This window comes from Dermacentor variabilis, chromosome 11 (assembly GCF_050947875.1).
Source record: "Dermacentor variabilis isolate Ectoservices chromosome 11, ASM5094787v1, whole genome shotgun sequence".
Classification (NCBI taxonomy): domain Eukaryota; kingdom Metazoa; phylum Arthropoda; class Arachnida; order Ixodida; family Ixodidae; genus Dermacentor; species Dermacentor variabilis.
The window spans coordinates 15,669,793-15,691,638 of record NC_134578.1 but is presented as its reverse complement, the minus strand read 5'-3'; the positions used below and the strand labels follow the sequence as shown (position 1 = coordinate 15,691,638).

General features: G+C 46.0%; 1 protein-coding gene across 1 annotated transcript; it reads right to left on the bottom strand.

Moving 5' to 3' along the window:
- Positions 1–395: 395 nt before the first annotated feature.
- LOC142564672 (uncharacterized) lies at positions 396–18,669 on the bottom strand. The gene is made up of 6 exons (XM_075675782.1): positions 18,250–18,669; positions 14,929–14,975; positions 7,539–7,637; positions 5,173–5,220; positions 3,114–3,161; positions 396–471 (listed from the first exon to the last, which is right to left on the bottom strand). The coding sequence occupies exons 1-6, from the start codon at positions 18,365–18,367 to the stop codon at positions 436–438; spliced, it is 396 nt and encodes a 131-aa protein (XP_075531897.1). The 5' UTR covers positions 18,368–18,669; the 3' UTR covers positions 396–435.
- Positions 18,670–21,846: the final 3,177 nt, after the last annotated feature.

Here is a 21,846-nt window from a genome sequence, read left to right as displayed (position 1 = left end):
GTCCAATCTTGGTGCTTGTGACTTCGTACAACTTTATCAGCGTAATCATTGTCAGTTGTTGCATTTTTAATGCAGCGTATCGTTCAAAGTGATCAATTTCCAAATTTACAATGCCATTCGAAGCCGTAAGGACGAAGTTCAGGTTAATGCAAGTACTACCCATAAGTTTAATGCTGGCAATACTTGCGTAACTTTCGTAACCACTGTAACGCTAGAGTTCCCTTTGGTAATGTTTTGTAGCAGACTGCTATGAAACCAGATGACGGGATTTAAGCCAATCCGTAGTATTTAGTGTCCTAAGGCGACTGCCTGGTACACTTTCGCCGGCAATGTGGAACTGGCCTTGGTTTTCGGGAAAGAAGTTCTGCAACTCGGAAAGAAAAAAATAAGGCACCTTTTGTTGTTTAGAAGTCTTTTATTTCTGGCAGAGAGCCTTCAGCTTTTGCTTTGGACTGCTTTGTCGACGCATTTCTGAAGGTGTAAAGAAAGGGAAAAAAAATCACTCTTGAGAGTTGTCACAGCCAGATTCCACGCTCTCTTGAAAACATGCAGACACATGCATACACTTTTCGCAACTGCACCCTAATCAACGAAAGTATGCAGAAGACAGCTCACTATAACTAGGACTTAATTGGTTGACTATCGACAGGATGGCTATGGAACAATACTAGGCCCTTGTTCGGTCTAAATTGGTGGGCCTAAAGTCAGTTTTATCATGCTGTCGTTTACTCCGTGCACAAATTGTTTTTTTAATTGCGACGAGTAAAAACACATTGTGCTCACCAGCTCACTACCCTCAGTAACTACTGGCAGGCAGTTGTGCCAATAATCATATGCGAGGTAACAAGTGATTCCGCACAGTGATGATGAGTTTGCATGATATATATCAGCTCTATAACGTAATTATTGCAACACAGTGGAGCTGCTCGGAGGGATAGGCATCTGTTCTACCCTTCTTGAACATCAATATGTTATGTATGTTGTCCGCACAAATGTTGTGGAAACACACAACTAAAAATTTTATTGCGGCACATTTTATGCATCTTCTGAATCAAAGAGCGAACTGTTGCAGAACGGATTGGGAAACTTCAGTGAATTCAACACATTTCGTCAAGTTTAGAGAAGCGGACTGCATGCAAAGTGTCCGGTGTGTAATAACTATTTCGTGTCTAGCGTGCGTGCTTGGAAAGCACATATTCAGCCACTTGAAGAATGCGCCCGAATTCGACATTGCGAAAAACAATAAAAAAAAGTGGTTCCACTGCATGGCGATGTACTGACACCATTAGGAAACACCATCCTTAGTATTTTAACTCTCGCTACCGCGCTTATTCAAACAGATAAATTTGATCGACGCATTTCAATTCAAATTGTCATTCTCTCTCCTGCGCGCGTGGTTTATGGGTGCCTAGCGCCATCTAGGTGAAAAAACTGGAATAGTAAAACATGGCTTCGCCATGTTTTCTTGGTTTTTGCCTTTTGGTGGTTTTAACGCGCCGCGAAAAGTTTCGGATTGCCGCGCGCTTGCCTGGATCATGGCGTCATCGCGTGCGGGCGCTCATCGAAGACGACCGGTTTCTCGCGGATCGAGCGCTCCGAGAGCCTGATTTGAGGGTAAAACCGGCAGCAGTGAGGGCGAAGACGACGTGGACTCATCGGATTTCCGCACCGGGGTCGAGGATGCGCCATGACGGGACGTCCAGCGGGTAAGCCTCGGCTGTATGTGCTGCGCACGTTTCTTGTATCGATAAATAAAATAATTGTGAGCGGCGGAGCTTGTACTGACACCTGTGTTACTTATTTCCAGGTTCTCAACGTCCCACGGATACTATGTGTCGCCGGCAGCTGCAGAGCGCAGTTTTTTCGAAGACGAAACCCGGAAGTCGAAGTGGGCGGCGCGCCCCCTTGGTGACGTGAAACGCTTTGTGCGTCCCGTAGATTTCTTGAAAACCTTTTTTTTCACCGCAGAACTAATCAGCCTGATCGTTGAGACCACTAATATATATGCGCGGATGCCTATCTTGGAGAAAGAAACATACGGTGAAAGGGATGGGTAATGGAAAATGTTTCGGTCCCAATGAAATGATTCAGTGAGTAGTTCTCGTCTACGTGGCTGATCGTGGAGTTGCGCCTCGCCTGCATCTGTACTGAACACATCGGAATTACTTTCTGTCCTCATTCGTCCTAGGATTATGCCCAGAAGCCGTTTCTTCGCATTTGATTTTTTTAGTGTCGTGGACCCGGAGTGGACTGTCTCCATAGGGGAATAGCAAGCTGCACAGGTTTGCATATCTGCTGCAGCGTGGCTGCTGACGGCTTTCTTGCCATCCATTGCCAAAGATGCAAGTGCGAACCCAGATTTAAAGAACGTTACGAGTAGAAGCAGGTGTGAGATGATGCGCTTGATAATAGAAGCTAGACACACATGAACATTTGTTGAAGGGGATCACGGTCACTGACTAAGTCTGGTGTATAATCCGAAAGTTTCGGAACCGCGTACGGGTTTCTCGTTCACTGAGTCGGACTCGAGTACTGAGTCCAAACTCGAGTACGCTTCATCGATATGGGACCCGTACACTAGCTCGTTAACACAGGCCATAGAATCGGTTCAGAACCGCTCAGTTAGGTTTATCCTCTCTAACTACTATCGCTTAGCCAGCGTTTCTCGCATGAAGCAAATGCTTGAGCTACCTCTCCTTACTACTAGACGTCGAATTTCCCGCTTATGCCTGTTTCATAAAATATACTACACTAATAGTGAGCTAGAAATGACACTTTTTCGCCACCGGGGCATTTGTCATTCCGTATTGATCATCGAATGAAGGTTGGGGTGCCTCAGTGTAAAAGCAATGTATACCTCGAAGCCTTCATCCCGAAAACAAGTCAAGACTGGAATCGCCTTCCCGCATCTATTGTCACTATCACAGACCATGATGTGTTCAAGTCGGCTATCTGTGAGCATGTGCTGCCTCATTAGCAATTTCTTTTTCTTTTTCTATTGCCACTCCTCTCTGTAATTCCTGTACGGCCTTGAGAGTAAATAAATGAAATGAAATGACGCCATCTGATTTCTACTGCATGAACTGCTCGCAGCAAAGCGTCTATAAGCCCACCTTGAAGTCGACGGTCTTTTTCTTGGCATCCGTGCTGGACGTCTTTCCCTGGAAGAAAAAGAGTAGTACCTATAAATGCGATTGTTTGTGTTTTTGAATTGCACTGCAGTCCCCTTAACAGAAAGCCAGCCATGATCGAGGCACCGAAAACTTTGACTCCTCCACAGTGTGCTGCTTGCGAGCACCTGCAACGTTCTTTAAAATGCGAGAGAGGGAGAGAGGCAAGAACTATACCATGTTGCGTACCACTGAACGTGACGTTTTCAAATCTGCACTGGGTACTCTTTGATGGAATGTGGGAGTGGGGGACGGATTTTATTATACCAGCCAGCATGCGTATCGCCTCGATGATTAAGCGGCAGCGTACAGTGGTTCGGAGGTAGGATGCGTAGTGCAATTAGGATCTGCAAAGTAGGCGAAACTAAGCGTAAAGCGGCCATCAAGGAAAGCGACCGCTAAGCGGCGCCACCTGCTTACTGTTCGACCATGTGTTCGACGGTTCGGAAGGGAAGCGGATGGCAGTTCGTTTTCGCGTGCGGTTTCACAGACAACGACGTCTATAGAAATAAAACAGAGAGAGAGAGAGAGAGAGGGGGTGGGTGGTGGAAATGAATCTCGTATTTCATTTCCTCTTCCCGTCAAACGTGCTCTGGCGCATGCGTCTGGCGCGATTTAGTTGCGCGATCCGGCAACTGCCGCAACTCGAAGCGGCTTCATAAACAGTGGCAGATTTGTCCTCTGTGTATGCAGTCGAGGCGCGATGATTTACGGCCTTTTCTCCGTTGGCGCAGACGTCTATGGACACGCCCGGAGGGGGGGGGGGCTGTCGTTAGAGCCTTCTAGTGTGCGCGCGGGTCGGAAAGAACGGTATTTTAAAAAAGCAAAGGCGCATTCGTTCGCTGATGTCAATGTTGGAAGCAGTGCTTCCAAAATGTTCACTAAAGTTGTTTATTTGTTTGGTACATACTGCTAGCCTTAATGAAGGCTGGCGGGAAAGGGTACATTCATAAAAGGGAAAAATACATCATTATTGGCACAGGGTTCAACGATAATCGTTTACAAGAAGCCTTGGCTTTGGTTTAAAAACAAGCTTATTCATACACACGTACAGTGATATAGATAATGTACTTCTTGGCGACAATAGAACGCAATGTAAAAACCACAGTTCATCACGTAACAACACAGGTATGATCAGACAGCTTGGAGAAAGAAGAATCGACGGTTGTACAGTTAGTCTGCATTAATATTAGTTGTAGAATTTCCACCTTTACCCCTGTCTTATAATTTCTCTTCTAAGTTTTAGCTCGCTTCCTCCGTTTGACCGCATGGTTCAAGAAGCGAATGAGCAAACAGAGCAAAGCATAGCAAAAAAACTAACGAAAAGCAAGCAAGAGCCAAGAAGCAAAAGCAAAGCACGCAAGCAACCAGAGGACCGCCTGTAAAGGCTTCGGGAGTGTACTTCAAGTGCGGTGGTGCTCAAAAAACCTTTGTGAGGGCTGAAAAGAGGAAGGCGCGGAAGAGCTGAGCCCCCTCTACTCCCCCCCTCCCCACCAATACCCACGGACCGAGGCGCCCTCTGTTTTACGTGCAGTCTCGCGGGGAGGCAGTGAAGCCGCTCCAACTTGACGTGTGGTGGTTCCGTGCGCGCTTCATGGCTGACGCGCCACAGGTGTCTAGGAGAGGAGGTAATTGATAGGGTTACTGCGCGGATTCTTGTGCTTGGTTTAAGCGGGCGACCATTCCTTTGTGCGGCGAACACACAGATGAACTGAAAGCTGGGCCACTTGGAACCTATTCATGTCCATACTTCGGCTTGTGCACGAAACACACGGATGATGGACTGGTCTATGATGAAGCAATCAGCCTTCGACTAATCAGTCGACCGGTCAACCAATAATTCAAATGGTCGGCCGCTCAACCGTACATTCGCTCGGACAATCGACTGACCCACAAATCGGTCACTGAATGGACCATTTAAATAACCGATTGATAATTCAGTTGCGAGGTAGGCAAAACGGATTGTTCATTTCCATTCACTTATTTCCCCAGATGAGCTCACCGCAGCTTGGATGTAGGCCTCACATCTGCACTTCACCAGGGTGTCCACCTGCGCCGAGAACAGACTGCGTTGACGTAGCGAAATCACCGGGACGATTGCACGTGGTTGCAAGGTGTCGCGAACGATTACGGGCGAGCAATTTGCTTTTTTTTATGGGGTTTTACGTGCCAAAACCACTTTCTGATTATGAGGCACGCCGTAGTGGAGGACTCCGGAAATTTCGACCACCTGGGGTTCTTTAACGTGCACCTAAATATAAGTACACGGGCGTTTTCGCATTTCGCCCCCATCGAAATGCGGCCGCCGTGGCCGGGATCCGATCCCGCGACCTCGTGCTCAGCAGCCCAACACCATAGCCACTGAGCAACCACGGCGGGTAGCAATTTGCTTGGAGTCGGTGGCAAGAGGAAGCTTTAGCTCGGAAAGTCTTAACCACATGTAAATATGGGAACGGAAAAATCGGCATGCAGTGCTGCACCAATATTAATGTGGTTTATTACATTTAGATAAAGAAGTTAATATCTGGCAACTGCAGCAAGCGCATTTCTCAACAATTTGTGCCATCATTACTTTCGAAGAAATATTCAGTATTGCAATATTTCAGGAAACTCAAGCATCAAGAAATTATAAAACGATGTCAGTTTTGTAAACGGCACCTATTCGTTCATCTAAAGCGCACAAAACTGATGTTTTACATTTGGCGCTTAAATGCACCACTAATTTGTAAGTAGGGGGCTTTTGCGAAACGCTGGTATACATAATGACAGCTTCAGGGAAGTCGTCAACCCATATATCAAATTATATCTTTTTGTGCAGAGTTACGGCTTTATAAATTTCGTGATTAAACCTTTTTTCTTTAAGTTTGCCGATTTTGCACATTCTTCTAGAAGTATGAGGTGATGGCTCAAAATTTTGCTTGATGCATCTGCTATATCAGCCTTTTCTTTCAATTGCAACAAATTCTAATCTGTTAAGTGGTTGCCTTACGACAGCATTGATGTGTTTTACATGTAATTTAATAGGGAAATCAGAGTTGCACTCGAGCTAAAGCTCCCTCTTATCAGTATATCGTACTATACCATCACCATGAACAGGCGATGCCTGAAACGTGGCGGCTATGACGTATTTTCGGCTCTGCAATTACTTTCGGCGCATGGAGCCAGTAAAAGCGTAGCATTCAAGATCAGTTTCTGTTATTGGGAGCCGTCACAGGGGGTGTGTATTTGGACGCCAGCTAGTGAAACGCGAACAGAAAATGAGTGATCAGAACGCCTGTTGCGCGTAATTACAAGGAAACACAACGTGTAATCACTCCGCAGTCGGTTCTTGCATGGAGTATTCACAAGCGTACATGGGCAGGTTTACAAGTCTGAATTGGTCAACTAGGTGTCACATATGCAGGCAAACAAGAGTAGTTTCGGAATAGTTTGCATCTGTGCTGACAGTACATGTAACGTAAAGAGTATCTGCACAAGTCTAACCTGTTCACGAAATAGGAGTTACAGACGCTATATTCATACACAAGCATCACGTTTATAGGCCAAATCAGATCAAATAAATATCAAGTTTATTCTTCCTAGAAATGCGAGTAGTTGCAAAAGGCTGCATCAAACAGCAGCTTCACTAGGTCATTGCCCATATATATATATATATATATATATATATATATATATATATATATATATATATATATAGTGAGCAGCAGGATAAAAAAACTTTTTTGGACAAAAGAAAGCAAATCAAGGAAGAAATAGATATTTGCGTGAATTCATAACGTAATATGCACAACGTAGCATGACGGAACCTAGAGATATAGCTTTTATTTTAAACAGACATATCCCCAGATTTAGAGCATTCAGCAGTCAGCAGACGACAAAGTTTATAACAGATTGGAAAGAGAATAGCAACGATGTGCAGAAAGCAAGTCAAGAATTACAAAACATATCTTGATAGGTTAGTTTCAATGTGTCCGTTCACGACCAAAATGACGATCTTACATACAAGTCTACTAAAGAGAGAGAGAGAGAAAACTTGTCAAATTTGAGTGGAGGTTTCTTTCCCAGCGGTGTGGGCTAGCGTGGCGTCTGCTTTGCCTACTAAAAACATTCTCTGCACGTTGTTTAGCGAAAGGCACTTTTCGTCAATCGACTGACTACCAGTTTAATAAAAATAGTAGTGTTTATGCTGCTGTCTGCGAGATAATGAAACCATGTGGTTGGTGTGTATCATTTACTAGGAAATCTTAGCATGTGAAGTGGTTATGTTAAAATTTAGACGTTTCAAAAAGGAAACTTGTTATTATCGATAGCATGACCCTATCACTGAAGTGTCAGTAAAACATAAATCGGTGAACCTTGTCGTCATACCTGTTTCTGCTGGAAGCATGGCAGGTTTATCTTCTTAAGGTCCAACTTCTCCTTATCCAGGCAAGCCGTGATGGCCTTCATGAACAGCTCGTTATCACCCTGGAAAGGCAGCATGTAACAAAAGACGTATTCACGTAATGCCTGTTCGTAGATATTCATCACCCAAAGACTAGGCGAAGAAATACATCAGAACTATATTATTATTATATTATTACTACCTATTAAGTCTGGCGTGTTGTCAAAAACTATTAACTGGAGTTGTTTATGTAAGACAAAACTTCAATCCTGTCATGTTTGTTGAGGTCATAACATCTACCGAACATGTGACCACGCATTTACCAGCCACCGAGATATTATTGTTGGTAGCATGAACACACCTGGTATTCAACGGAAAAACTACACCTATTCTCACTACAATAGTTTCATAGCGAACAAATGCAGGTCGCTGTTAGATTTCCTAGGTTTTAACACCCTTAAGCAACTGAAAACTGTCGTGGAAATGTGTTTGACCTGTGCCTGTCAAATGTACACAATGTAACAGGGTCGCACTCTGACATTGCCCCTGTTCGTCCTGACAGGTTTGACAATCTGCAGTTGATTGGTATCTCGTGACTAGTATATACGACGTCGACGAACGGGTCCATCGCTTTACCGAGATCGTTGTGGATGGTATCTATGACTATCACTATACATACCCCAGTACAAGCCCAAACGATGTACATTTTCCCATTGGTTCTCTGCGGAACTTAGAACTTCTCTAAAGCGTAAAGAGCATGCCCACAAAAAATCCTGAAAGTTCTGTGCCTAACAAATGATTAGAGAATTCCGCCACTCGCGGTTCCTCCCTAATTACCCAATTCCCTTTTCGGGCTTGTAAGGTATCTTGAATAAATAAATAATTACCTGTATAAGTGAGATCGCAAGTCTCGCACTGAGTCATTAGAGAACAGCGCCTCTAACTAGCCGGCAGATTTTTGGCGACACATTAGTATGCACTGCAGATTGTACACGTGGAGATTGTATTCGTCTGCTTGCCTATTGTTGTGGAGAAGTGCAAGCAGTCCCTGATTCTCGTCCTACATTTTCCCTCTACACTCTTAAACAAATGTGCACCCTTTAGGATGTATATATGCCACACAAAAATAATCGTCGTCTGCCTTGCTTGTGTTTCTTGAAACGCTCGCTACTTTCCAGTCGACAATGCTGTCATGCCGATAACGCGCATGCGGTTCGTGACTTGGAAGTAGCGGGCTAAGCAGCGTTAAAGAATGGAAATGTGGACAAGACAGATGGCGATTATTGTTGTGTGGCAAGATACGACCCAAAGGGTGTCATTTTGTTTAAGAGCGTATATTTAAACCATCATTTGACTGCTCTGTCCACCAGCCGAACTCTTCTGCTGGAATCTCCATTTCGGTACTCTTTGACCAGACTCATCAGAGAATGCCTCGGGCGTCTGAGGACAACTTTGTCCTACGGCCCAGATGGCGTCCTGGCCGCCGTTATCAAAGCCTACAGCCGCATCTTTGTACCTGCGCTGACATCAATATTTAATAACTGTTTGCATAATTATACTTCTCCCCACGCTTGGAAAACCGCTCGCGTTTTTTCTGTCTCTATAAATTCGGCATCAAAACGGATGTCGCAAACTGGCGGCCGATTTCTCTACTGTCTGCAATTTCCAAGCTTTTAGAATTGGCTGTTCATATATAGCGGAGCGTTGTTCAGTGTAAAAAAATGTTCTTGTTCCAAATCAGCACGCATTTCTGGCTGCTCAAAGACCACCGACTTTGTCAGTTTTGTGATGGCGGTTTCCACGCCCGTCCCGCAAATGGGGCAAGGCGATGCTGTGTACGGCGACCTCAGCAAAGCCTCTGACGTAGTCAATCATCCTCTGCTGCTCGAGAAGCTTGTGCACCGCTATGCGGTACGTGTGTCAAAGCTGCTATTGCAGCTCTACTGCACAGGTTTCTCGAAAGGCCCTGCTTCGTGAGCGTCAGTGATAATTCTTGTGTCTTTACGGTATCTGGTGCTGTGCCCCAAGGTTTTGCGTTAGGCCCGCTTCTCTTCTTAATTTTCATCAATAAAGTTTCCGCAGCAATCCAGAAGTCTTCATTTCTTCTTCACGCTGATGACGTCAAAATATTTGAGGAGATACACATTATCGAGGACTGTCGCGCTCTGCAGTCCGACCTAACCTCGTTATCCGAATGATGCCAGTTAAATGGGCTCACTGTGAATTAATCGAAAACCAGAGTTCTGTCATATTCGCTTAAAGCTATAATATAATATTCCCTTATTCGGTTGATCATGCAGTGTTGAAGAGAGTTGTTGAAATAAGCGACCTCGGTGTGCTTTTTGATAGAGTACGTTAAGCCTCTCTGCCCACCTACAACGCGTAGCATCAAGATACCTGCGCGGTCGGTTCTGTCTGCCGACTTATACAAGAGATTTCCTTACCTCAATTCCCTTCCTCAAATTGTTTACATCCGCCTGTCTCCCATCACGTGAACATGCTTCGGCGGTATGATATGGCACAAGCAATTCGATTCAGCATTTTAATTGAGCGTGCGCATAAAAAGTTCATTAGTGTATCTGAACATCTTTTTCTGACCTCAAGCAACAACTTTTCAAGTCTGCGTAAACATCCCGCACTTCCGTCGCTTAGCTGCAGACGTAGTCGTACCGACTTCCTTTTTTTTTAGACAATATCATTCGTGGGAATATTACATGTCGAATCTACTAGCTTCTATTCGCATCGAGTCCCGCAGTAGACTACCATAAGGAAGATAGACTCTCTCACATTACTGCCTTTTTCAGCAGGCATTCGTCTTTCCACAGAATGCATAATACTTACACGTGTCATTTCCTTTACCTGAATATCTTTCGAAACGTGTCGTCTTTTTTCGGTCCGAGCTTGACACTTTCTCTAGACATGCGCTCCTCTCCTGACTTCTCATACTTTCCCTCCTTCCGTACGCGTTCTCCGTCTCTCAGTGGTGTTTTATTGCGCTATTGTTGTTCATCATGTAGCTGCTTATCCAGTTCATTCTTGTTTTCTAATTTCTTTTTATCCCATAACGCTTAGTCGTAGTTGTTTTACACATTTCTTGTTTTTGCTTTTCTATGCGCCATCCCACAGACACATCAGCGTCTTTCCAGGGCATAGTAAATAAGTGAATGATTATTATTATTTCCTCAACTCAAATCGTTGGTCGTGTGGAAAGGCATTTCTAGATCCAACAGTGACATTATAGGTCAAGCCCAGAAAACGTTTCTAAGCGCATATCATTACGCTCTGCTCACACGGACTCCGAACCTTGTTTAGCACTGTTGGATTATTGACATCGCCCTTACTTCGCTGCCGACGTAATCGCACTGACCTTCTCTTTTCCACTCCCTTCACGGTCTCCTCATCTGCCCCGTACACCACAGTTGTATCACGTTTCGTACTACGCGCAGGATCACCAAAGAACATTGGCCTTTCCATGTTCCTGCCTGTCATCACCAACACTCAACCGTCTACGGAATATACAGAAAGATTATAACGCTTATTTTCAGGATCTTGATAGGTTTCGTAGCTCGCTATCATTGTTTTTTTCTAAGCTTTGCGTTGTTTCATTTTTTTGTCGCATTGTCGAACTGCCTTTCTCTTCTTTCGTTTTTATTTACATTGCGCTTTGTTCATGCACTCTTCTTTTTAATCATTGTGTGTTTCTTACTTACTTTGTCCTGCGGTTTCTTGTTTTTTTTTGTTTTTCATGTACGCGTGCCAGCACTGACCCTATGGTTATTCATGGGCTCGGTAAATGATTGATTGATTGATTGATTGATTGATTATTATTATTTGGCTTGAAAACATATATACCCTTGAAAGTGACGAAATGGAAAGCAATTGAGGAGCAGGCTGACAACTGCCACGTGGAGGTGCACAACGCCTACCCATCTCTTCAGAGAGGAGGGCAAACCAACAGACAATCCGCCCCGGACCATTGTGGCGCTGGCTAACACTCCGAAGGCTGGGTGTATAACTCGCGCACGAATGCCAAGGGCGCGCCACAAATGTGCGAATGTTCGAAATATCGAATGCGAATCAAACAGTATGGCTATTCGATTCGTATTGAGCTCGAGAATACGGTATTCTGAATTGTCGAACGTTGCTTTTTATAATAACTGGAGAGGGCAGCACGAGCGAGGAAAAGGAGGAGGGGGAAAGCGCAGTTGAGGAGGAAGGAGTGAAAAGTGCGCGGCGCCATCGATAGACGGCGCAACAGTCGAGCACTGCCGTTTGACGGACAGGCGCGGCAACGGAGTTGCACCCGCGGTAGGGTGGGAGGTGTGAAGACCGCGGCGCCGCCGCCATTGCCTAGGGAGGCCCCGCTACGCGTTCCTCCCACTGGGGTAAAAATTTGGCGCTTCCGTCGGGGGCGCGGGTAGGGTGGCTAGCGCGGGAGCGCCGTGTGCTTATCAGTCTCGTAGGCCACGGTGCAGTGCAAAATAGTTCTTGTGGTCGGTATAGTGCAGCTGTATTTTTTTCGCGTTTCCGAAATTTCGATCGCTTCACAACACAGCGAATCTAAGTGGCACGGAATGGGATGACGTGAAGGTCAGAGTGCGTGAGTGCTTCAGGTCTTGGGGAAAGCTTCGAGCGCACGAGGAGCGTGGGGCGAATAATCGTCTCCGACGCGATCCTTCTGCTCTCGAGGCCACTGTCCGGCGGGCCTGGTGTTGCTTCGGCTCTGGCCTCACTCCGAAAGGAACTTCGGATTCTCCTGCAGCGACGCTGGGACGGCTTGAGGGCCACAGCCCGAGCAGAGCTGTGGGAAATGGAAGCGTGGTGCAGCAGAAACGTCCTACCTGAGCATCTTTCAAAGAAGAACACAACTCTCTTTTCCCTAATAGATCCAAGTGATGGTAGCATAGTCGACTCACCAGATGGAGTTCTTGCACTGGCGAGGCAGTTTTACATGACCTTGTGTGCCTCTCCAGTTGCCTCTCCAGCTGTATTTCCGTTTGCTTCACCAGCTGAGCCGCCACAAGCGTGCGACTCAGCCATAGATGAGCACGAGCTATTTTCGGCCTTGAAGTCTATGAAGCGTAATCGCAGGCCAGGATCCGATGGTCTGACAGTCGAATTTTATGTTAAATTTTGGACACTGTTAGCGAAGCCGTTCATATCACTGGTGAACAGGCTACTCGGTGAAGGGACTTAGCGTCTCAACGAGAGGGGCTAATCACTCTACTTTGTAAGGACGAGTCGAGGAGCTCCGATCTGAGAGCATGGCATCCAATCACGCTTCTGAACTGCGATTATAAGCTCATAGCAAAGTGCCTGTGTACGCGACTCACAGCAGTGCTCAGGACTGTTTTCGGTCCATACCGGGCATGTATAGTGTCCAGGGGCGCTCTACTCAGCTTCACGGTTTAGCGGTGAGGGACCTTCTCCTGGAGGGAAATACCAGGAGACTTCCGGTATTATTTGCTCCTTCGATCAGGAGAAGGCTTTCGGCATCATTAGCCATAGGTACGTTTTCCGTGTTCAAGCAAGGGGCTGGTTTTAGTGTGGCTTTTCGGCAGATGGGGTCCAAGCTTTGTATTCTCGACCCACTTCTGCTGTTGTCATACGGGACCGCGTCTCGGGGGCTTCTGTATCCCTCAGCATGTCTATACATCGTCATTCAGACACTCGAGGACAGGTTCACTCGTGCATTTAGCACTACGCGACTGCACGCAAAAGTTGGGAAGAATTTCTTGTTTTTAGCAGCCAATGTGCCACAGATTGGCTGCAGGAGGCATTCCGCTGATCTAACAGGATCGGTGTCTAGGTTTTATTGTATAACACGTATTCACTTTTTCCCCAAAAGCTTAAATCAGTGTGTCATCCACAACAAAGCCAAGAAGGTTAAGCCCTGCGTTTTGTAAGAATGTGATGTTATGCAATAACTGTGTTATTTCCAATAAACATGTATTAAGTCGCAAGCGCTTTGTACTTTCTAGAATTTCTTCACCACAATGCTGATATATTGCATGAACTTCCTCCATTTAAAGTAATGTTGCAATCCCAAATATGTGACTTATGTGCGGGCGACACATTCAAGGTTATTCCAATGCGCTCGCCTTGCGCGGCAATTCCCATGAACTATATTTTCGGTAAGGCATAAGCGCGCTAATCTCGGCAAGAGGTGGTCGCAAAAACCGTTGCTGTGTCGGCTGCGTAGTCGGTGCTCGCTGTTCCCATGTGGAATGAGAGCAGCGAAACATCATTAAGTTCTCTCAGCATCTACAATGTAGAGAAAAAAGTCTGGTCAGATTTCAACGCATTCAAACGCAAAAACTAAGCGCTACCAAATGATTTTCCCGCTCGGAGGTATGCAGAAGCCCCGAGAAACTACGGCGCCCTAAACGGCGCCCCGGCCGGCAGCGCCATCACGTGGCAGGAACGCGTTTTGGGGCCAGCTTCCGGAGGCCGGTCTTCACACCTCCCCATTCTAGCCACCCTACCCGCGGCTGCTTGCTATACGGCACTGGCAATATAGCTACGAGGCTTCAACTGGATTGCTGTGCTCACAACAAGACATGCTGGATGCGCTGCGGTGTTGTTCGGCATTGTTATTGGCAGCGAGATTAACACTTTGTGCGCCCGCTGATATGCCCATGAAAGTTTTCGCAATTCACGGGGACATAAGGACGTGCAGCAGGCTACGTAACAAAACTCGCTGCCCTCGACAATCACCTTCGACGGTTTCTGCCTCAAGGTTGTTTATTACTAGTTTGTATTTTCTATTACAGAAATATTTAGTAATACAATTGAACTTAACACTTCTCTACAGCGTCTCTCAAATTTAAGAGTGGCCCATGTTCTAAATCAATACAACAATTTGATTGTGAAGAGCTTAAGAAATATGCACGTGCAGTATGTATTTGTTTACTTTCAATGCTGCCAGTCTCGTTTCGAGGCCATGGCAGGCAAGCCTCTGATTGTACGATGTGTAATGTATACAGTGAAAAATATAGCAGGTTCCATGTATATATATGTAAGACGTGCACATTTGTGTAACAATAACTTAATGTAAAGGTATAACTAGCAGGTTCAATGTAGACATAAGAACAAATGTGTCTACACACTGAACGTGTCAATACCACTTCGCATATTTAGAAAACTTCTGGTTACATTTTAGTACAGAATTCAGGATCATTACCAGCAAATAAAGACGCTCTTAACTAAACACAATTTAGCTATATTTAAGTAATAACAGAGATACATGTGTGCCAATAAACCAGACAAATTTTACCCTTCTTTGCACCCCTCACATTGCACTACGTCATTAGCGTTGTTACGCAGTCGTGGTATTTATACCCCAATCTTCGTCTAAAAACGTTTAACGCTTACCTTTGGCCGCAGAAACTTTTTGTCACACGACATTAAGGCTTCTCCAACTGCGATGAGAGGAACGGGGAATTACATAATTTCGGAAATATTTAAATTCAGTTTATTGACAGCGCGTGCACAAGCATTGAAGGACTCCCTGGCAAGAAAGGCGTTACACATAGTTATGCGGGCGCCAGGGAGGGGGGGGGGGCAGTAGCCAGATACAAAAATAAACATGTTATCAACGATATTCACATCACATCAAGTGAATCTTTGTACTAACATCAGAGGTTTAAGATGATGAGGACCATGGTCAAAAGTCGTTAAACTATCCTGACGGATAGTATAGGCGAGTGCCAAAGTCTAAAGACCAGAGGTGTGGCTAAAATTATTTTCTTCTTCGGAGCCTAGGCATAAAGGCGGAAATCAAGTGGTACTGCCTAGTGCGCCTCTTCGACGAACGTCATGCAATAATACAATTTCACGTTTTGCACGGCTCTACTAGACTAAATTATTATTATTATTATTATTATTTTGCTGATGCCGTGGTTCTCTAGACTTTCGTGCTCGACTGTACACGCATGGCAAGAGCAAATAAACTGTCGTGCAAAAAAAAAAATGAAGTCACAATTTCGCTCGAAAGGCGAAGCATCAATTGCGATAGCAAATTCGTAGACAGCTATACGAAGTGAGAGTAGCAGTGGAAAAGTTTGCGCCGAGACACGAGGGCAAGCCGAGAAGAAAACAAGGACGAGCGCAAACTTCTTCATTATGCATTTCAAGCAACTAGCCCAACTTTCTGCTCTGCTAAGAATAGATTTATCGGCCATATAAACTTGGAAACATTCGCCTGCTAACTGAATTAACGAGCATGGTGTCGGCGCCCACAAGCAAACTTGAAAACACATCACACTCGGGAGCGCCGACGCTCGCTCTAAAAAGAAAGAAAGAAAGAAAAGACAAAAGAAAAGGAACGCTGGTGTAAACAAGCGCGGCAGCAGCAGCGAGCGAATTGACCTCCGTTAGGCCTACTGGCAGGACGAGTACTGCCTTCGAACTGGAACTTCTGGCACGCAAGATCGAGTGTGAAAAATGAGACGTAACAACATGTACGCGCACGCGAATATGCATGGACAAAGGGTTCAGGGAGGCAGAGGTAAAACACCGGACTAGAACCGGCTTATACCCCATCGTATGGCCGATGAGTGTTTTGCTTTTCCACTCGTGCGCGTAATAAATTGCTATTTAAAGTCAGCGCTCGCCCGGCAGTTTGTTCACCTCGTGTCGACATTTTTTACCTCCCCCCCTTCACTATGTAGCTATAACGATGAAATTACTGGCATAACTTAGGATTGCATATGTCCTTGCCGAATTCCTGTATTTCGCATAATCTGTGCACGTGTCTATAGTCTGTAGACAACTTCTGTAGACTGGTCTGTACGGGCAGTGGCCTTCGACCTCTTGCCAAATATCATCGCTCTGTACTCTGGCAATTATTCTCTGCCTGCACAACGAACGAATTGAGGCGTCCCTGTTGGCTGACTAGATGTTTTACGAAGAACGTCAGTAGGCACCGGGGGAGTGCAATGGTACCACTGCACTTCGCATTGCATACGTCATCTCTCCATCTCTGAAGCAAAGAGAAAAGGCCGGCGGGCCGAATGGTTGAGCAATGTTACGAGGGGTACCAGCGCGTGTGTAATGATGTAATTAAAACAGCATAATGATAATACTGTTGGTAGGCGCGAAAAAGCAACACTATAGTCGCAAAAATTTTCATGCTTCCACTCGGTGGGGTTGCTAAGCCTGCCGAGGTTGTAGGCGCTGCCAATGCAGACCAACAACAGCGAACTGCGTGAACTGCAGGCGAAAACACACCAACGAAACTTGCTGCTGCAGATGGGGCATTTCTCTCCGTGCACTTTCTTTGTGCAACTGTGCAGCTTTTTTTTCCTATTCACAGTTTATTCATTGTAATGCTTGCACGTACAGTCGACCAAAAAAGTTTACGGACCACGGGGTCTCAGAAAATTCTAAATATGCGAGTAGCCTTTAAAAGTAGCCAGTAAAACCGTACATCACAATGTTGTTCACATATACCAGTAAAGCCTGTAAATAGGAATACCAGGCTGCGTTTTGAGGCTGCGGAGGTATTCAGATTTTCGTCAGATCGCTTGGTCCGCAAACTTTTTTGGTCGACTGTACGTATCGATCGATAGTTGATGTAATTATGCAAACTTCACAAAGCAGCTGCCAGCACTTCTCAGTCGACTGCAGATGACACATTCGGTTCGGCCGATGCGTGCAGTAGATTATGAGCCACTCCTTTCGCTACGTATCTCGTGATTTCATTGTAAATAAGGATTTACTTTCGCTGAACGCGCTCTCCCGGCGCTTTTGGGTGTGGTATAACAATGCGTGATCTCTAAAACGAAGTAACTGATATAACGAAGTATCTTGGAGGTCCCAAGAGCCTCGTCACAAATGCATTCGATTGTTATAGTGGAGAATAATTGCCAAGTGGTAGTTGACGAAAGGGTCGAAGGCCACTGCCCGTGTCGACAAGCCTATAGAAACCGCCTATAGGCAATGGACAGAATAAGTGAATAAGGAGAATGAAAGGGGCGAAACACCGCTGCTGACGGGGAGCGAATGCACATGCTCCACGTTACACATGGAGGGCTCTAACGGGCACACCGAGCTAAGCCAGCGGCTTCGGAAACACTGCGTGTGCTTGAGCTAGAGGCGGGGTGGCATAAAATACGCCGTAGAAACAGTTCGCACCCTTTGAGGGGTATCATTGTCTCGAAACAATATTCGTCATCTGTCTTGTTTTGAGTTTCCTTTCTTTGTACGGTCGCTGCTTTCCTGTGAATAATGCTATGTCACGTTGACGACGCGAATTCCGTTTGTGACCTGAATGTAGTGGGCGCTCATCGCTGAGGAAAGAAAAGTCACGCACGAGACGATCGAAAGATACGTCTAAAAGTGCGTAGAACGTTTTTAAGAGTGTAGGATCTGGATTTAACAGAGAGCGCAAATGCCGGCGAATGCATTAGTGTATAATGCTCCCCGTGCTCACAAGTGTGCTGGAGCACACACTATCGAGAACTTAGAGAAGCATAGAATGAACAGAAAGCGGCAGGAAAACGTATGTCGTTCCTCATGGTGACCTGCAGACTACGCGCACTCGGGACGCCTTCTCACTTTCACATGCTATATGCTCCTCAACAAAAAGACTCGCATAGTTTTTTTTTAAATCTATGGAATTTAACGGAACACTCGACGATACCAGCGTTTTTATTTTTTACAATCTGTGAACTGGCTTGTCATTACACTGACCTGAACAGAGACCAGCGCTTGCCGGTTGCAGCACCACGACGACCAAGAAGGTCCAGACGTAAATCCAGTGGAACAGAACGTTGCCCCAATGCAGAGGCGGCGTAGACCTGCCCGTCATCCTGGTTGGGTTAGGTTAAGACCGTCGTCGTGAGGTCGGTGCGTAAACGCGACGGCCTAGCTGACGAGAAAGCTACGGCACTGCGGACTTCACTCGTCACTGTGGAGGTCACGCGGCATCAAGAGCCTCAGCAGTGAGCTCTGAATGGGTCGTCTGCTATCGGCGCGAAGGCCACACGTTCCAGAAGGCGACGACGTGTATCCCCGGGAGGCAGAGGACCGGCGACCCAGTCTTACGTCTGTTAGACGCGCACAGCAGTTGCGGGCCGTTGTGAGGTCCTACTGACGGCTTTTTTTCTTCTCGCGGTCTCACCCTCGCCGCAGTTTTGTTTGAGGACGGAAGAGAGTGTGATGGAGGGAAATGCAAATGATAAAGGAGAAAACCGTTACGGAAAAACGGTGGAGAAGGACCGCGATAAAAATACGAAGCTGACACTTCTCGGGAGAGCCTCACGCCGGCGACACCCGCATCGCCCTCGACACTTATTCATTCGCATCAGGGCCCGTGAATAAATCAATTTATGTCACCCGATTTCAAAAGCGATCGCTCGCAGCGCCGCCTATATACGGGGGCTTGGGAGCGTTGAGAACGAAATTCGAGCGCGGCAACCTATCCCAAACCTCGAGGATGACGCCGTTTGGCTTGCTGGTATGAGACGAACAAGATGATTTCGTCTGGTATACGTATGCGTTTCTTGTCGACAAAAAGAAAAAAAAAAGAAGACGTCTATACGAACGTGTGTGTGCAATCACGAAATGCATCCGCTGCATCACCAGCCTGCGTTCGTGAAACATATCGCCTTACTCGTCGCTGCAGTCGTATGCCCAGCATTGTTTATTTGCTTTCTTGTGCCATCAGCGACCATGTGTGGACCAGGCATCAGAGGCGCGTTAAACAGATCGCTAAGCGAGAAGTGAATGCTCACTGCGTCACACGAGCAGGGTAATAGGAGCGAATTCATGAGAAACGGGCTGCGGGATGTGTAACGGTTATGGACGTCTGTCATGAGGGGAAATCTTATGTCGGGGTTCGGTGAACATCAGTAAACGATTACAACAGCGTAGAGTCAAATGTTTTTAAGGCGCAAACAAGAGACACGGCGCTAAAGGAAGGTCATACCCAGGACTGGCGCCACTTTAAACTGTTTAATCGACAACGCGGACATGAAATATATTTGAGAAAGGCACAAGCGCAGATGCGTTTACGGAAAGAGTACGTGATATGAATGTATGTATAAGAAATGCCTGACTAATTCATATGCACGTCTAGGTATTCAAACTCTTTTGCGTACAGACTTAATGAAGGCTCACTGATGCAACCTTCACCCCTCTTTTTTTATGTGACATGCTTCCAGTATCAAGCGGGCCTGTTCACTGTGGCTTATACCAAGAATCTTTACGTCACGAAATAATGCCTCCCATTCACTGCGAGAGTTCACGTGATCCGCCAAATGCGTTATTTCCGTCTTTTTAATATTCAAGGCTCTCTAAATCGCTCATTCACACACGTTCCTGTTCGCCCGATATAGCTTTTACCACGCATGGAGAGAACGTCGTGGACAAATCCGCGGCTGCAGTTAGATACGGCCAAAGGTGCTTCTTTCGGAAAGCTCGCCTTGTTTCGGCTGCTGTGGCTATGCGAGGGAAAAGACGGTGGAGTTTGTTGCGGACAGGGAAAGCCACTCCAACGTCGTGCCTATTCGCGACCTTGCTGAGCTTATGCGAGACCTTATGAATGTAAGGAACTACTTCAAGAGCACGTTTTCCCCCCTGAAATTGCTGTTGTCCTTCTTTTTTCCTTGCTTGAACTTCTGTATCAGATCCTCAGCAACTGCATTGATGAAACCTGCTACCGGCAGTTTTTTCACCTGCGCTTGAAAGCTTTCTTGCATCGTGTGATGGCACGATTTCTTTAGCGAAGACTCGAGGCAAAGATATGCTATAGAGCCTTTTTCTCTATCTTAGAGGGACAAGCGAAAAGGCAGCATCCTATTCCTAGTCCGAGGCCTATTAGACCAGCAAAAATATCCCCTAAAGAAACTAAAATGAATATCTAGAAGCTGAAGAGATATGTAAATGGGAAGTTCATGTGTGAAGGTCAATCCCTTCCCAAATCACTTCAACCTGCTTTCTCGTAAAGGCTTTAGTAATAATTATAAAAAGTCATCTACAAATCTAAAAACACGTAACACTTTTCCGCCTTCTTTACATGCATGGTCTAGTGCGCGGTCGACCTGGGACAAAAAAAGATATCGTATAAAGTTGGCGTGACACAGGAACCAATACAAATTCTGTCCTCTGCAAAAAGAATTTGTCGTCAGAACATACAAAAGTGGAGTGTAAACAGGCCTCTAACAAACTAATTATGTTATTCGTACGAACACCCCCTGTGTTCTGGAAGGCGACCTCGGGGTTTTTGTCTACACATTCTTTAACAGAGGCTAGCCGTGTATGTTGGGGTACACAGTAAGAAAGTTCCTCGTCATCAACAGAAAAGGCGCATCCCATGTCCGGTATTTCCTTTAAAAAACGACTAATTCATCCGATTTGCGAACGATGAAAGGATCAGAAAATTTCAACTGTTTCAGCAAAAACATGCTATACGTAGTGCTTTCAAGATCCTTTTTCACCCACGATCGACCGAAACGAAATATTCTCTTTGTGGGTTTTTGCTGAAAGAAAAAACACTTGCAGTATGAGCTTACAGAACATTTGTTGAGGCTTCTTGCCAAACGATTAAGGTTAAGTTCCTTTCACAGCTGCTCTAAATCCTCCTTTGCGCGCGTTTCTTTTACCTTGACTGCCCTGGAGTTGTGAATTGCTTGAAGAGCCTTGTCTTTGAACCCTGAGTTAGACAGGACAACGAATCCCTCCGCTTTGTCCATTTTTTACTGAAGCACGAGTATTTTCCGATTGGTAGATTGTCTCTACGTGGTCTGTGTTCGGATCCAGCGTTGACAAGGCCGTCTACACCCTGTAGAAGGCAACGTTCGGTGGCATTCGCCCCGGCTTTGCTTGCAACTTTCCTATTTATTGCCAAGAGCTCATGCGCTTGAAAATGAGGCGCAGCACTGAACTTTGGTCCTTTCCTGAGCACTCCTGCGACGTCTTCGGGTATGGTTACCCCGCCAAGCAGGATCAAGCCGTTAGTTTCCTTGCACCTTAGCCTTCCTTTCAGTGGACCGAAGCATGTTGCGGAACGACCCTTTCCATGATGCTTCTGTCATCCGAGCTGCCAAAGACCTGACGCGCTGCAACTTTTTGTCAGCAATCCAAGGAGGGTCACTGGAATGATGCGTAACTAACCCTGGTAGAGTCTTACTTGACGCCAGAGCTCGGAACGGAGAATCTTGCAGATGCGCTTGGCATAGCCCCAAGACGGGCGCACGTTACCGAAGAGGCATGACAACTAAGTCCGGATGCTGCCGTTCCGGATGCAATAGACGTAAACTCTAGAGCTGCAGGTAGTTATGACAATGT